A 16,575-nucleotide genomic window follows, 5' to 3' on the forward strand; every position below is an offset into this window, starting at 1 on the left:
GTCACTTTTTCTTTTTACCCATTTTGTCTTATTAATCTATTTTTATACATTTCAGAAGCTAGTATTTATAAATAAGGAACTATCCCGGGCCCGCTTCCCAAAAGAATCCCAAAGCTGAAAGCATCGTTAGAATCATAGGAACCAGTGGTTCTAATGCCGTAAGATTATTTTGGGTGACCAGGACTGGCTGAGCAAGTGATTTTTAAAAAAATGTTCCAGTCATCAGCTGTAACAAAATGACTTCTGCGTTGGAAATGTCCAAACGAATGCGTTATGAAATCATATTCGAAAGGAGGCTTGTGTCAACAGTGTTATCAGACTAGCAGAGTACACGATTTATCAGTAGGTGCACACTAAAATCCCGTATGTCTGTTTTTCAATATGAAGATTACTCATGAACACGGAGGTGTCAGACTCGTCTTTTCATACTAAACAAATACGCGTCCTGATCCAGGAAGTAACATCTGAATGATTGACGTTGTTTTTTAACCAACCGAAGAGCAATCTAAACATGTTAATTCCGCCTCTATTAGAAAATAACCAATAGTGATCCAGGAAGAACTTCCGCTGCAGGAACAAGGCATGTTCATTGTACAAGGCTCTTCTGAAAGAATACCGCGACTATTATTAAGGTGAAGTCTGAAATATGTGATTACTTCAAAGTTGTTTAATCAGTTAAAAACGACTTTTGTGTTCCGATTTAGTTTGATATGTGTTAACCGGTTGGAGCCGCATGTACGAATGACCGAAAAGTAAAGGTTGCACGTTGTACAAAATCGACATCACCGTTTTTGTCGGCTCAGGAATTTGTTCGCTAGCACAGCTAGCTTTGATAGCAAGCCACCTTGTGGTCCTGTCTTGGCATTATAGCCTGTATTGTGGTATGGATTATTTTAATCTTAATCTATATACAGTTTCTAGTTTGATCAGGAATCTCGTTTAAAGTGTCATTTTAAATGTTTTTCCCCATTTTGTTTAATTTGAGAAAAACAGCTTTCTAGTTCACGCTTGTCTGTATTTTTAAAAGGGAGGGGGGCATTTTGGGAGGAGAAAATAACGTTCTCAGTGGGTTTTTTACAACAAAAAAACATCCCCAAACCCAACAATCATGAACGGGTTCAGCACTGAAGAAGACAGCCACGACGGCCCCCCAGCGCCGCCGTTTTACGGTCAGACTTGTTGTTTGATTGAGGACGGTGAGCGCTGCGGACGATCAGCTGGAAACGCCTCCTTCAGCAAACGGATCCAAAAAAGCATATCGCAGAAAAAACTAAAACTGGACATCGACAAAAGCGTAAGTGTTTTATTGCTGACTAACGTTAGTTGTCTCAACCATTTGAGACTATGTAGTTCGTCCCCATAGACATCCCCTTCTACCAACTGGCTAAGCAAACCAAGCACTTGCTAATCGAGCAAGCTTGTCAAATTCAACCGCACTCTTTTATTATAAGGTTTGTTCTGCGCCATAATTATGTATCACGGAAAATGGTGGACTTCTCTCTGACTGCTTATGGTTTCATTTGGAGTAGCAGCCAGTGGGACAGCAAACAAGAAAGGGTTTCTCCCCCCACCTCCAATCCGAGCCTTGGCTGGCAGTTTCACCCTGCGTAGACAGTCTTTTCCACGCCTCCACTCCCTAAAATGGCTGTTACTAAGGAAGCTATAGGTTGTCCTGGGGGGGACACAAAAGTTACGAGGCAGTTCTATTTGGCTACAAGCAAGTTTGATGAAGAAGGAGAAGAAAATAAACTCCCAGGTGTATAGTTAGTTGTCTGTAAAATCCAGCTGTGAAATGTATACAATGTATCCGCCACAGGCAGCTCGAACTCTTGTCTTCCAGCACTCAATGCTATAAGGCGTTTCGCAACCACCGCCCCAATTGAACGTGAAATGTAAAATTGCGGCTTTGCTATCTGGAAAACTACACAGTTGCTGTGTTCTGGTCGGGGGTGTGGATTCTTGCTCCCTAACAACTAATATAAGATGAAAGGTACCCAAGTGGGGCGGCAGCGTAGCCTAGTGGTTAGAGCGTTGGACTAGTAACCGGAAGGTTGCAAGTTCAAACCCCCGAGCTGACAAGGTACAAATCTGTCGTTCTGCCCCTGAACAGGCAGTTAACCCACTGTTCCCAGGCCGTCATTGAAAATAAGAATGTGTTCTTAACTGACCAAACGAATGGTTAAATAAAGGTAAAATTAAAGTGGTGATCCATGGCCATTTCTCTTAGTTGATTTTATGCAGTATAGGAAAACCTGCTCCTTTATTTTTTATTTAACTAGGCAAGTCAGTTAAGAACAATTTGTTATTTACAATGACGGCCTTGTTCAGGGGCAGAACAATAGATGTTTACCTTGTCAGCTTGGGGATTTGATCTAGCAACCTTTCTGTTACTGGCCTAACTCAGGTAGCCTAGTGGTTAGAGTGTAGGGGCGGCAGGTAGCCTAGTGGTTAGAGTGTAGATTGATGGCAGGTAGCCTAGTGGTTAGAGTGTAGGGATGGCAGGTAGCCTAGTGGTTAGAGTGTAGGGGCGGCAGGTTGCCTAGTGGTTAGAGTGTAGGGATGGCAGGTAGCCTAGTGGTTAGAGTGTAGGGATGGCAGGTAGCCTAGTGGTTAGAGTGTAGGGATGGCAGGTAGCCTAGTCGTTAGAGTGTAGAGGCGGCAGGTTGCCTAGTGGTTAGAGTGTAGGGATGGCAGGTAGTCTAGTGGTTAGAACTTTTGGCTAGAACAGATCCCTGAAGCTGAATCTGTCGTTCAGCCCCTGAACAAAGCAGTTAACCCACTGTTCCCCGGTAGGCCGTCATTGTAAATAAGAATGTGTTCTTAACTGCCTACAACAGCCTAGTTAAATAAAGATTAAATAAATACATTGAAATAGTGTCACATCTGTCACACCCAAAAGGAGAATTATCTGGTGAAATTTTGATTGCTTTTCCACTTGTGCATCATCATAATTATACAATACCAGTCAAAGATTGGACACATGCATGTACTCATCCAAAGGTTTTAATTTCTTTTTACTATTTTCTACATCAAAACTGTGAAATAACACATATGGAATCATGTAGTAACCAAAAAAGTGTTAAACAAAAAATATATATATATTTGAGATTCTTCAAAGTAGCCACCCTTTGCCTTGATGACAGCTTTGCATTCTCTCAACCAGCTTCATGAGGTAGTCACTTGGAATGCTTTTCCTACAGTCTTGAAGGAGTTCCCACATATGCTGAGCACTTGTTGGATGCTTTTTCTTCACTCTGCTGTCCAACTCATCCCAAACCATCTCAATTGGGTTGAGGTCGGGTGATTGTGGAGGCCAGGTCATCTGATGCAGCACTCCATCTCTCTCCTTCTTGGTCAAATAGCCCTTGAGTCAGTGTCCTGTTGAAAAACAAATGACAGTCTTTCTAAGCGTAAACTAGATGGGATGGCGTATCGCTGCAGAATGCTGTGGTAGCCATGCTGGTTAAGTGTGGACGGTCGTTTCTCTTTGATTAATTGAGCTGTTCTTGCATTAATATGGACTTGGTCTTTTACCAAATAGGGCTATCTTCTGTATACCACCCCTATGTCAAAACACATCTGATTGGCTCAAACGCATTAAGAAGGAAAGAAATTCCACAAATTAACTTTTTACAAGGCACACCTGTTAATTGAAGCTGGCTGAGAGAATGCCAAGAGTGTGCAAAGCTGTCATCAAGGCAAAGGGTGGCTACTTTGAAGAATCTCAAATATAAAGTATATTTTGATTAGTTTAATACATTTTTTGGTTACTACATGATTCCATATGTGATATTTCATAGTTGTGATGTCTTCACTATTATTCTACAATGTGGATATATATTTATATATATATATAAAGAAATACCCTGGAATGTCTCCAAACTTTTGACTGGTACTGTATATCTGTTTTATTTTAGGTTCGACATCTCTACATATGCGACTTCCACAAAAACTTTATCCAGAGTGTTCGTAACAAGAGGAAGAGGAAGACGAGCGACGACGGAGGGGAGTCTCCGGACCATGACGTGGAAGTTCCAGAGGTAACAGACCCCTTGTCTTCCCTTTAACCGTCTTACTCTAAAACACAACATTGCTTCTCAATAGGAAACATCCTTGTTGAAGAAAAATACCAGCAAGTTGAATAGATATGAAAGACAACATAAGATGGCTATTGATGAAAATTCCTAACTGCGTTGAAATCTCTTTAAGCGTTTTTTTTTTTGTGTGAAATGTAATTGATAGAGAACAGTAAAAGGTGCTTAAAGATATGAAATCCTTTATGAATAACACACCGGTCTTTCCTCACGGTCTGTTTCTGTGATGCTAGGTGGACATGTTCCAGCTTCAGGTGAACACGCTGAGACGCTACAAGAGACACTACAAGCTGCAGACCAGACCTGGCTTAAACAAGGCCCAACTGGCTGAGGTAGGCCTACATTTAAAATGGAGTTAAGTTCACTCTCTGATTCAGAAAGACTTAGTCAGTGCATTCAAGTAAGGTAGGTAGCTAAAGACAACCACGTGTCGCAGTCAAATAAAAGTTTTCTCAAAATAAACGACTGTTAGTGAAATTAGTGCTTAGTAAGAAATACAAGTGCCTGTGTTACATCAAGGTCAACTAGTAAGCCTACAGCAGTCCTGTGTATGTAAGATGTTATCGACGGGTAACGGTGTACCCAACAGTGGGGTATCTAACAACATTTTCCAGCTAAAGACAAGCATCAGGCACTTTTTTCTTATTTATTTTTTAAAACTTTGATGAATGTATTCATGTATTGTCCTATATGGTGTATTGATATTTTGCAATCTAGATGTACTTTGTAATACTGGACTACTACCTACCAAGTCTCCCAGCAGGCTAAAACAAACTGCAACTTGCCAAACCAGTTCAGTTTAACAGCTGCTCCGTGCTGGCCAAAGAGTTGCTGGCTGGTAGAATGGAACACCTAATTGGATAAGCGTCAGTTAAACCCACGGGTGTTGAAACTACTCGTGTCACTCCCATTCCATGTCCAAATAAGCTTATTCCAACCTAATTTGGGCTTGGACTGCTTGGTGTTAATATATCCATAGGACATTACAGTGCAATGTTTATTGCCACATTGACAGTAGATGGACTTTAAAAATGTTACGTCACAGATTTCAACATCTTGCGTTCGTTTTTTTGCGTACAACAATGTAGCACTGTAATATATATATATATAGCTAGTGTCCCATCCAAAGAACTCGGTAAGCTGTCTCAGCCCTAACAGAGTTAAGTCCTTCTAACTTCTGTCTTGGGGTTTCGCTAGGATAATTATTCTTAGTGATTTTCCTGTAAAGGGGTACCCTCACCCTCAGTAGGTGTGCCCAGCCCATCCAATGGAACCGTGGCCCATAATATAAATATCATTATTATTTACCATGATGTATGTGGTGTGGGAGACCAATTACAAACTAATTGGACATAGATGGATTGTTAGGAGAATTTGTGAAATCGACATGTAATCTTGCAGCTGGCTCGACTCCTGTCCTTACAAATACTCCTCTATGATGTTTCCAGCCCGACCCGGTGATGCAGGGGGGGGGGGGTCGTTGCGGGAGCTGGCTGAAATAAATGAAACTGCCCTGTAAGTTGAATGTTTCCCCAGGCTGTAGAGAGGCCCAGACCTCCATTAATGAGCCTGTCACATCATTAATAAAATGCACGCCAACAGGTCCAACCAATTACAGCTCTCCATGTGCCGCCCACATTGAGTGGAACTGTCAGCCTGAATGGAGCTGGGTGAAACTACACAGAGGATGTTTATTTCCCCTCGCACTTGTTATTTTAAATTCAAAATGATCTCTTGTGTTTTGGGTTTAGAAGGGGATTGAATGTCTCCTAGAAACACATCTCTTTATACATGGGGTTCTAATCCTTGACAGTATGGGGGGGACTCAATGTTTTTGTCACTTTGTGGTTAACCAGACTGGTGATCTCACTTGGTCTTTGTTGGTCTTGCCTCCTGCTTTTAAATATAATATTCTATATTCAATACCACTAATCTTTGCCAGATTTTTTAAATTTTATTTTTATTAAAGTGGGCAGAAATAAACTGGATGCTCAATCAATAGAGGGATTACAGTGACCTCTGACCTCTTTCTCTCTGATGTTCTCTCTGAAATATAGAACCTTTTTCTCCTCTGTGATAAATTAATGATTTAAATCTAGAACGTTGTTCTCTTCTATGATAACTTTAGTGATTTTTAAATCTAGAACGTTGTTCTCCTCTATGATAACTTTAGTGATTTTTAAATCTAGAACGTTGTTCTCCTCTATGATAACTTTAGTGATTTTTAAATCTAGAACGTTGTTCTCCTCTATGATAACTTTAGTGATTTTTAAATCTAGAACGTTGTTCTCCTCTATGATAACTTTAGTGATTTTTAAATCTAGAACGTTGTTCTCCTCTATGATAACTTTAGTGATTTTTAAATCTAGAACGTTGTTCTCCTCTATGATAACTTAGTGATTTTTAAATCTAGAACGTTGTTCTCCTCTATGATAACTTTAGTGATTTTTAAATCTAGAACGTTGTTCTCCTCTATGATAACTTAGTGATTTTTAAATCTAGAACGTTGTTCTCCTCTGATAACTTAGTGATTTTTAAATCTAGAACGTTGTTCTCCTCTATGATAACTTTAGTGATTTTTAAATCTAGAACGTTGTTCTCCTCTGATAACATAGTGATTTTTAAATCTAGAACGTTGTTCTCCTCTATGATAACTTTAGTGATTTTTAAATCTAGAACGTTGTTCTCCTCTATGATAACATAGTGATTTTTAAATCTAGAACGTTGTTCTCCTCTATGATAACATAGTGATTTTTAAATCTAGAACGTTGTTCTCCTCTATGATAACTTTAGTGATTTTTAAATCTAGAACGTTGTTCTCCTCTATGATAACTTTAGTGATTTTTAAATCTAGAACGTTGTTCTCCTCTATGATAACTTTAGTGATTTTTAAATCTAGAACGTTGTTCTCCTCTATGATAACATAGTGATTTTTAAATCTAGAACGTTGTTCTCCTCTATGATAACTTTAGTGATTTTTAAATCTAAAACGTTGTTCTCCTCTATGATAACTTTAGTGATTTTTAAATCTAGAACGTTGTTCTCCTCTATGATAACTTTAGTGATTTTTAAATCTAGAACGTTGTTCTCCTCTATGATAACTTAGTGATTTTTAAATCTAGAACGTTGTTCTCCTCTCTGTGACAACTAAATGATTTTGTCCTCCAATGTTATTTGTTTTCAGACTGTCAGTCGTCACTTCCGGAATATCCCGGTGAACGAGAAGGAGACTCTGACCTATTTTATTTATATGGTGAAGAGCACCAAAAGCCGACTGGACCAGAAGTCGGACGGGAGCAAACAGCTGGAGTAAAGGCCACCGATTTAACTTCCCATACCAAGACTTGGACACGTGTGTTTGATAACAAGGTGTTTTCCGACAGGCAGCCAAAACTGATCTTAAGACAGTTGTTGAGACTCCGCAGGGTAATGTAATGTGAATATGCTGATATGTACAAAATGCACAGATTATGAAGAAATAAGCAAAAAAGGTAGAATGCAATGTATGATAACTGCCTTAAAGATGTTTGTTTTGGGGGGGGTTTTTGTTTTGTTTTTGCGTTGACTGTTAACAACTTTTGAAGAAGAAAAATGGTTTGTGCCAAATTAAGATATCAATGAACTGGACAGGGTGCATTTTGTGAATGAAAAGGTCATTTAAAAAGGTTTTAATAAGCATTGTATATTTTCCTGTTGTCCAGCTAGTACTCATTCTGTTATCCGGTGGTGTGACATGCATGTGAAGACTGAGGAAGTTGAATGATGTAGCATTTTGGCAGAGCCTTTTCAAATGTTTTGTTTCTCTCACTCAAGACTTTTCCCTCTCCCTCTCCTCTATCTTCTACACTGAAACACACACAGACTGAAGTGGTGTTTCAGTTAAAAACAAGTTATTTTCAAATATTGGTGTTGATTTTTTTTTTAACATTTTTGTTTGTTTTTCTTCACCCACTACCTTTTTTGTGATAAATATAAGAACAGTACTTTAGTTCATCCTTGATTGTAAGATTTCTATGTGAAGTTGTGTTTCTGGTGGGAGTAACTATTTCAACAGTGGTTTTAGATTTTTGTCATTTATCATGCTTTCAGCATTTGAGACTAATTTTAAGCAATTAATTGAAGCTGTGTTCATTAGAGTGGGAAATGCCTTATTACCACAATATATTATTTCCATAGAGAACGTTGTTGCTCTACTAACACCGGCACAATATAGAAAGTCTCAACTTTGGAGAGCAGTGAACTGTGTTTGAACCACCTAAATTGCTTTCACAGTGCACAATGAGCACTGTCTGTACTTTTGCTTTAGTGTTTACAATATGTTAGTTCTATTCTATTGGAATGTATTTCTGAGGTATCATGTCACCCTGGACTTGTCAAGTCCATTTCCTTTTCTGGCACAGTGTTGAAATAATGTGTTGTCTAGTGGATCACAGTACCAACTATAGTCACTAGAGGAAGATGGGAGTTTTTTTGTTTTTGCTTCCTCTGCCGCTAATTAATGAGTTTCTTCACTTCGACACCGCTACGTTCACTGGTTTGTTTGAGTCCGTGGTCTCTCCACAGATGATGGTATGTCTTTTTAGTATTGATTTGTTTCCAATTTTCCCTGTCCTTATTTATAAGTCCCAAGAAATAAGTCATGTCTGCTGCGTTCCATGTTACACCATCAGTTAGCCTTGTCAGGTGTGTCATTGCTGAAGTATCGATGGCTTTTTTCTTCTTTTTTTTGTCGCTTGTAGCCTTGTTATCACCATATAGATTTCCCGTCTTGAACATATTGGCTGTGCTGCGTTAATACTGTAATGGCTGTGCTGCGTTAACCTAACTGTTGTAATAGATAATTACGTGTATTTAAATATGGCTGCGCATTGCTTTTAATAAACGTATTGTACATAGATAATGGCTTGTCTTTTTTTATTTGCTGTGGGGTAGTCTCTCTTTTTGTGATTTTAGTAGCTGGATAGAATTAGTAAGGGACAAACTGCTCTCCTTCCATGCTTTTTCAACCACAGACAGCGGAGTTGTCATGCAGCACTATCACTAGTGTTGCAGATTTACAGTGCACCTCTATCGCATGCATTTTCCTCCACCTTCTCTCTGTAGTTACTCGATCTACCGGTAGGTGTCAGTAGCATTCTGTTGGGCGCCAGTGGTTGAACGGCGGAAACAACGCTAGACCTACTCCTACATGAAGGTAGCAAGGCTGAAACCTGACGTGTTTCCTACATGTGACATTTCGTAGGCTATGCAATAAGAGAATGACACGTGTGTCCCCCCCAATAAAAATGTCCTGTACATGATTCGTTGATGAGCAATGAACTTTGCCGGTTGAGACCATCCATGTGTACAGTTGCAACTATTTGCTGGAGGAACCAGTTTTTTGCCTGTAGACCTATAGGTTAGACGGGACATATATAGCCTGTATAACCTATGGCTAGTGCTATCCGGGGTTCCCTGGGACGTCCCTACCGTAAACCTTAACCCCTAGCCATAAAAAGGTTATGGCTTGGGTTTAAGGTTTACGGTAGGGACGTGCCAGAACCTATAACCGTAGGAACGTCCCAAGGATCCCAGATAGCTATTTTGTCTTGTTTTTTTTTCTCACAAAAAAAAGTAAGAACAGTACTTTTACTTGATTGTAAGATTTTTATGTAAAGTTGTGTCTGGTGGGAACTAAGTATTTCAACAGTTTAGATTTTTGGTCATTTTCATGCTTTCAGCTTTTAAGACTAATTTTAAGCAATTAATTGAAGTTGTGTTCATGAGGGTGGAAAATGCATAATTGTTACTATATATATATATTATTTCAAAAGTAAACTTAGTTGCTGTACTAACACAGGCACAATGTAGAAAGTCTCAACTTGAGAGCAATGAACCATATTCAAACTACCTAAATTGAGTTTTTTTTGTCGCTTGCCTACACAATATCCCATAAATGAAAAGCCGAATTGTCTTGAGTCAATAAGTATTCAACCCCTTTGCTATGTCAAGCCTATATAAGCCCAGGAGTAAAGATTTGCTTAAGCTTAACAAGACATAAAAGTTGCATAGGCTCACTCTGTGCGCAATAGCAGTGTTCAATATGATTTTTCAATGACTACCTCATCTCTGTACCCCACACATACCATTTTCTGTAAGACCTCTCAGTCGAGCAGTGAATTCCAACCACAAAGACCAGCATGGATTTCCAATACCTCGCAAAGACGGGCACCTATTGGTAGATTGGTAAAAATACAAATAAATCAGACACTGAATATCCCTGAGGATGGATCAACAACATTGTAGTTACTCCACAATATTAACCTATTTGATAGAGTGAAAAGGAATCCTGTACAGAATAAAAAATATTCCAAAACGTTCATCCTGTTTGCAACAAGGCACTAAAGTAATACTGCAAAAAATGTGACAAAGCAATTACGTTTTTGTCCTGAATACAAAGTGTTATGTTTGGGGCAAATCCAATGCAACACATTACTGAGTACCATTCCTCATATTTTCAAGCATAGTTTGGTGGCTGCAGCAGTGGTGGCTGCATCATGTTATGTGTATACTTGTAATCGTTAATGACTGGGGAGTTTTTCAGGATAAAAAATATTAACCTAATGGAGCTAAGCACAGGCAAAATCCTAAAGGGAAACCTGGTTCAGTCTGCTTTCTAACAGACACTGGGAGATTAATTCACCTTTCAGCAGGACAATAACCTAAAACACAAGGCCAAATCTACACTGGCGTTGCTTACCAAGGAGACATTGTGGCCGAGTTAAATCTATGACAAGACCTGAAAATGGTTGTCTAGCAATGATCAACAACCAATTTGACAGACAGAGCTTGAAGAATTTAGGAAAGAATAATGGGCAAATGTTGTACAATCCAGGTGTGGAAAGATCTTAGATATTTACCCAGAAAGACTCCGCTGTAATCGCTGCCCAAGGTGCTACTACTTTCACTTTACCATTATGGGATATTGTGTGTAGATGGATGAGAATGTTTTATTTACATTTTGAATTCAGGTTGTAACACAACAAAATATGGAATAAGTCGAGGCGTATGAATACTTTCTGAAAACACTGTATATGCATAGGCAAATATAGACGTCCAAACCAATATTATGCTGACCTAATATTAAGCACTAGTTGCTGATGTATCTATAAGCAAATCTTTGTTCAAGCATATATGTTGTTTTGCATCATTGAAATAATAGCCTAATCTTATCTCTTAATTTGATTATTCTATACTAAAATAGGCCAGGGTTTCACAAACTCGGTCATGCTCGAATCAGCTGCTAGGGCAACAACCAAAACGTGGCCCCGGGATCTAATTTAGGGAAACCCTGGTATAGGCTATGCTTTGAAATTGATTGATTGATGGTACGAGTTTATCTTGTGGGCTGATAAGTCAATCGAAAGACGGTTTTATTGGTTGCGGGCGAAACAGCGTGCGTCTGTCCCATGACAAAATGGAACGTAATCACCGTAAATTGAACGTAACCAAATATTCGTTTTTCGTCTACATTTTTAACTGAATTACTATAGACCTATATTGATCTATAATGAATTTCTGAATATGGTAAATATCGTATAGAGCCAATCAAATGTTTTAGCTCATACCCAAGAAAATTGCCTATAACTGCCATCACGACTGGCATATGACTTCCCTCGCCTATATCAATTATGACTAGATATATGCCACTGGTTATTTATTGTACTTCGGACCCAGCACCCTGAAGCAGGTGTTTTCATATTTTAAACCACTGCACCTCAAACCCTTATGTTATCTAGCACATTACCATAAAACAAAAGATTGAAGAAACAAAATAAGAAAATGTATCCTCGAGGGCCCAGCTGTATGGGGACCTGGGATAGTGGGAGAGAGGGGATGTGTGCTTCTTATGGTCTTCCACAACCTTTTATTTTATTTTTATTTTTTTCACACATGCTATGATTAAATTGTTCCATTTGTAACCTAAAATGTTTTACCAAACTGTACCATTACCCGGATGTGTCTCGTGATTGATATCAATACATAAAAAAATGTACTCTTAGACATTAATAAATAGTAGCCTAGGGATATGCATATCAAGACCTATACCTAATCGTTATTTTGAAGCACTGAATGATTTCATTGCCGTTTTACAACGATTTTGTGATTAATTATGTAATTCATTTATTAAGTAATCTATTAATATAATTTTACATCCAATTCACACAAAGACAACAATTTCGTCAGATTCAAATATACAGTCTAATAATTAACCACCTGTGTCCTTTGGAATTACGTTCCGTTTTTTTTAACAGATATTTGTCCTGCACTTATAAACGTAATTGTTTTCTATTTCAAAGGGACAGTTACATTAATTTGAGGTAGATTCCCAAAAAATATAAACACGACAAGTCGACACTATTATAACAAGACAATGCATAGCATAAAAAAAAACAGTGCTGAACATTGATTGCCGCGTTAAAGAATAAAGAAACACCACACATATACCACCGTGTCAGTCTCTCCGTTCAGTATCGTGGCCTATCCACAACCAAACATATTTATTCTAAGCTATATAGCCTAACTTTCATTTATATTCTATCAAAGAATACAAATGACAAAGAAAAGGTGTCCAGGCAGTTTTGAATCATTTGCATAATATTGCATTTCACCAAGTCTACCGTGTTTGAATTTGAACATTGCACGTAGAAGGCCTATAGATGTGTATATAAGTGGTTGTATTCCTGGCAGCGAAGTGCTTGAATACGGAGTCTGCGTGGGTTTCTGCTGCTTGCTCTGCTCAGTGACGTCAGAACAGTCACTGGTTCAATTCCAAAGCCCAGACTTGCTGAGGCCAACCTGTCCGCCCTTTGAACTTTTTCTCGTTTCCTAATGACTCTTGCAGGTCCTCGTTCTGTGAAAGAAAATACAAAGGGGATCAGAATGTTGATATAGCATAGCATTATGCAGTTGTATTGCTGACTGACTTTTAACTAAATGTATATGGACATGGTCTGAATGAAATAAACACCTATTAGCCGACATGTACCATGTAACAACCAGGCTAGCAGGATCACAATGCTCTACTGTGAATCTTTAAAGGCCTTCTCAGGCTTGTTCAATTGAGCAACAAAAAAAAATATGTAACTCTGATATGCGATTCTAAAATAAGTTTAATTGTTCTGAACTGTGAAATATTTTCGCTTTAAATTGTCAACAAATGTGGTTAAGCAAATGATTTTAACATTAATTGAATAGACCTATTACATTAATTACAATATTATGGCTTCAACTTTGTTTCAACAGTTAAAACCACAATCACGACGGTGCATATTCCCTACTTACGCATTAAATACCCTCAATAACGATGAAAATAATTTAGGTTGATGGCAGAATGTAAATTCCAACAAATACTTTTTAGGCCTACAAAGTTAGAATAATATACAATTTATAACACATAGCCTACCGTTTCCCGTTTCCGTTTCAAATCTCTGTTATCATATTTCTTGATTTCGGCATTGAATCCCTCGGTCTCTCCAGTGTCTTTAGCCAGCACGTCCATTAGGTAGGCAATATAACTTGTTGCTAATCGTAATGTTTTTATTTTGGACAGTTTCGTGTCTGCCGGTACGTTTGGTATACATTCTCTCAGTTCGGCGAACGCAGTGTTGATGCTCTCCGTCCTCCTCCGCTCCTTCTTCGGCCCCGAGGCTCTCCTCTTCCCAGTGCGCGCTGAGGGAGCGTCCAGCTGGCTGTCGTGAGCCGGACCCTGAGCCCCAAACTCCGTGGAGTACGGAGACTGGATCTGGAAATCAGGAGGGACTTCGCCGTGGTTCACCACCCAGCTTTGGAAGTACGGGTTATCTTGATGACACCTCTGGACGAATGGAAAGGTCTCGTGCATCAGATGATGATGCTGGTAGCTCCCAATAAGGTTCATTTTGGAAAATAGGTCAAAAACAAAATCTCCTCAGGTCCCAGCGGTTCTTTTGGAGTCTTGAGGTTGGTAAACACTCGTCACTGACCAATGCTCTAGTGATCAGGGGAAAGTGACATTAGCGAATGATGCTCCAAATCGACATAGGAAGACCTTCACTATAACAAATACAAACACATAAGACAAGCAACAAACGTTTATAAACGTTTCTCCTAAAAAAAAAAAAGTGTCAAATTTGTCGAAAACCCGTCGTTGTCATTCTGATAGGCTAGAACAATTACGTGTAAAGTGAAGTAGTATAATCCAGACAGGTTTTGACAATCTGGAGAGCACTCCTTTTTCGTGGGATTGCTCTCATTTACGCAAGAAATTTGACCCTGCTGAAGGCGCGGGGCCTCAGGTTTATATGGTTTCGAAAACAACAGAACGACCAGTCAGCCAATGAGGTGAGATGGCCACAGGTTGGGGTGGAGAGTGTGGGAGAGCAGAGCAGTCAGCGAGGTTTAACAATAACATGCGCCATGGTGCCACAACCAAAACCGGTATGAGAACGTATGCAAACCAATACATAATTTGCACGGCCTGTTCCCCTTTCAACCCGAAGAAGAGTATAGTTTTCATGTTTAGTTCGATTAGTTATAGTTGAAAAGGCTCCGGCGGATTCCATACTGAGCTCTCTGCAGCCGTTACGCACGGTTTTTCCCCCATACTCAGAATTTATCATTTGTCTATATTGCTTCAGTTAGTAAAATATTGTGTTTTTGTTCAGCATAGATTCCATTGGTACTATATTGCATGCATTTGTGGAAGAAGAAAACAAGTTCCTTGTATGCATGTTGTAGCTTATTTCTTTGTGAGCACATAGGCTATGTAATATAGGCTTTATATGTAATACAATTAGATGTGAGATACTTTGAGAAAGGGAAATGGTTAATTAAATATAACGTAGGCTAGAGATAGGAATGAAAAATGAACGTGTAGGTAATACGCCTACATCTAGAAGAAGAAAAACAATGCAAAGGTGTATTTTAACATTGTTATTTTGCTAAATGTATGGTCTACTCGGTTAGTGCGCAAACTGTGTTTTCTCATTTGTGAGATGTGTGACTGAGCAGTGGCAACCCTATAAGAACATGTGGAAACAAATGTTTTATCAATTAACCTTTAAAATGCGGTCAATTATTGTTTTCTCTAATTTCACCCTCTGCATTGAAATCGTCCATGCTTTTAACAACTGTTGCTTTTAATAATCATACCAACAACTGTACAATCAACCTTTGTTATAGTTCTATGAATGCCTAATCAAATAAAACCATATAAACTGAATTTATAAAGATAATTTAAATCACGACCTCACTTGGTGAGCTTACCCGAATAGGGGGGTAGAACAAAAAGTGTAGCCTAATATGTGTGTGTCCTCAGAATAATGAAATGTTAACATCGTTTCGTAAATCTAGCAAGCTACATTCAACAGCGTGGATCATTTGGAATATGTGTCCTGTATGGGAATAAAATATAAACATTTCGAAGCTGCCTATTTCGTCAAAATACGTCTACTTGTTTACACAATAACATACATTCATTAGAGGCTATTATTAAAATGTCTATGCAGTTAATGTGATCAACAAGGAAAATATACAGTATTTATTAGCCTGTATTCCATTAATTGTAGAGGCTTCTGATATTTGATTTTTAATTCACTGTTCAAGTAATTAAATGTATATCAAGTAAGAATATGCAGTAACGTCATATAGTCTAAGTATGGTATGCTACAAAAACATTCATGTTAATATATATATTTTAAAATGTAATAAAAGTATTCATTTTCTCATTGGCTAAATGTTTACAATTCAAACGCAATGGACGCACAATTTGAATTAATGTTTATGGTCTTGGGGTTGAAATGAATGATGGTTCTGTGTGTGTGTGAATATTATTATTATTTTTTAAATGTTTTGTGTAACACGTGTGGACAAATACACAGGCCTAAATAACAGATCTTTAACATCACGTGCTTCAATGATGCTATAACATGAGAGCCAGTCGAGAGGGAGGCGGCTGAAAGGAACGCGCTGGTTATCTCTCTTCTGGCTCAGGAATATTCATTCTCCATAGCTCAGTCAAGTAGAATTCCGCATTGCTGCCTGCAGCCCCATACTAACATACCATCTAATCTCTATCAGCCTAAAACATTATCCCATTACATTGTATGACCTTGACGCTATTTAGAAACCATTTACTTCATGTCTTATCTAAATGTAGTAATAAATCAGAGGTGTCACGTTCCTGTTTATCACACATATTCCATAAAAGCACTCCTTGGAAGGCCACTGTTTATATTAGGGCAGTTGGTTACATATTTTAACGTCACCTATGTTAATGCCGACGGTCACGAGAAATAATCAATCACAACAATATGCCCATTATGAATAGCCATGCAGTCATGATCGGCTAGCTGCCTTTTCAGCGTCAATAAGATGTAGGATCATATCAAATAACTGTTGTGCAGTTGTTAAATTGCAACAATAATCATTATGTCCATGTCATTTTCTTTTTTTTGGGGGG

General features: G+C 38.5%; 2 protein-coding genes across 2 annotated transcripts; one reads left to right on the forward strand and one right to left on the reverse strand.

Moving 5' to 3' along the window:
• The first annotated feature begins 565 nt into the window (after positions 1-565).
• Positions 566-8,994, forward strand: sap30l (sap30-like). Its single transcript, XM_029671826.2, has 4 exons — positions 566-1,294; positions 3,918-4,040; positions 4,328-4,426; positions 7,279-8,994. The coding sequence occupies exons 1-4, from the start codon at positions 1,109-1,111 to the stop codon at positions 7,405-7,407; spliced, it is 537 nt and encodes a 178-aa protein (XP_029527686.1). The 5' UTR covers positions 566-1,108; the 3' UTR covers positions 7,408-8,994.
• A 3,238-nt stretch (positions 8,995-12,232) lies between these two features.
• On the reverse strand, positions 12,233-14,401 carry LOC115136243 (heart- and neural crest derivatives-expressed protein 1-like). Its single transcript, XM_029671827.2, has 2 exons — positions 13,540-14,401; positions 12,233-12,987 (listed from the first exon to the last, which is right to left on the reverse strand). Exons 1-2 carry the CDS (start codon positions 14,011-14,013, stop codon positions 12,892-12,894), a joined length of 570 nt encoding a protein of 189 aa, XP_029527687.1. The 5' UTR covers positions 14,014-14,401; the 3' UTR covers positions 12,233-12,891.
• Between the last annotated feature and the right edge of the window lie 2,174 nt (positions 14,402-16,575).

Source organism: Oncorhynchus nerka, linkage group LG10, assembly GCF_034236695.1.
Source record: "Oncorhynchus nerka isolate Pitt River linkage group LG10, Oner_Uvic_2.0, whole genome shotgun sequence".
Classification (NCBI taxonomy): domain Eukaryota; kingdom Metazoa; phylum Chordata; class Actinopteri; order Salmoniformes; family Salmonidae; genus Oncorhynchus; species Oncorhynchus nerka.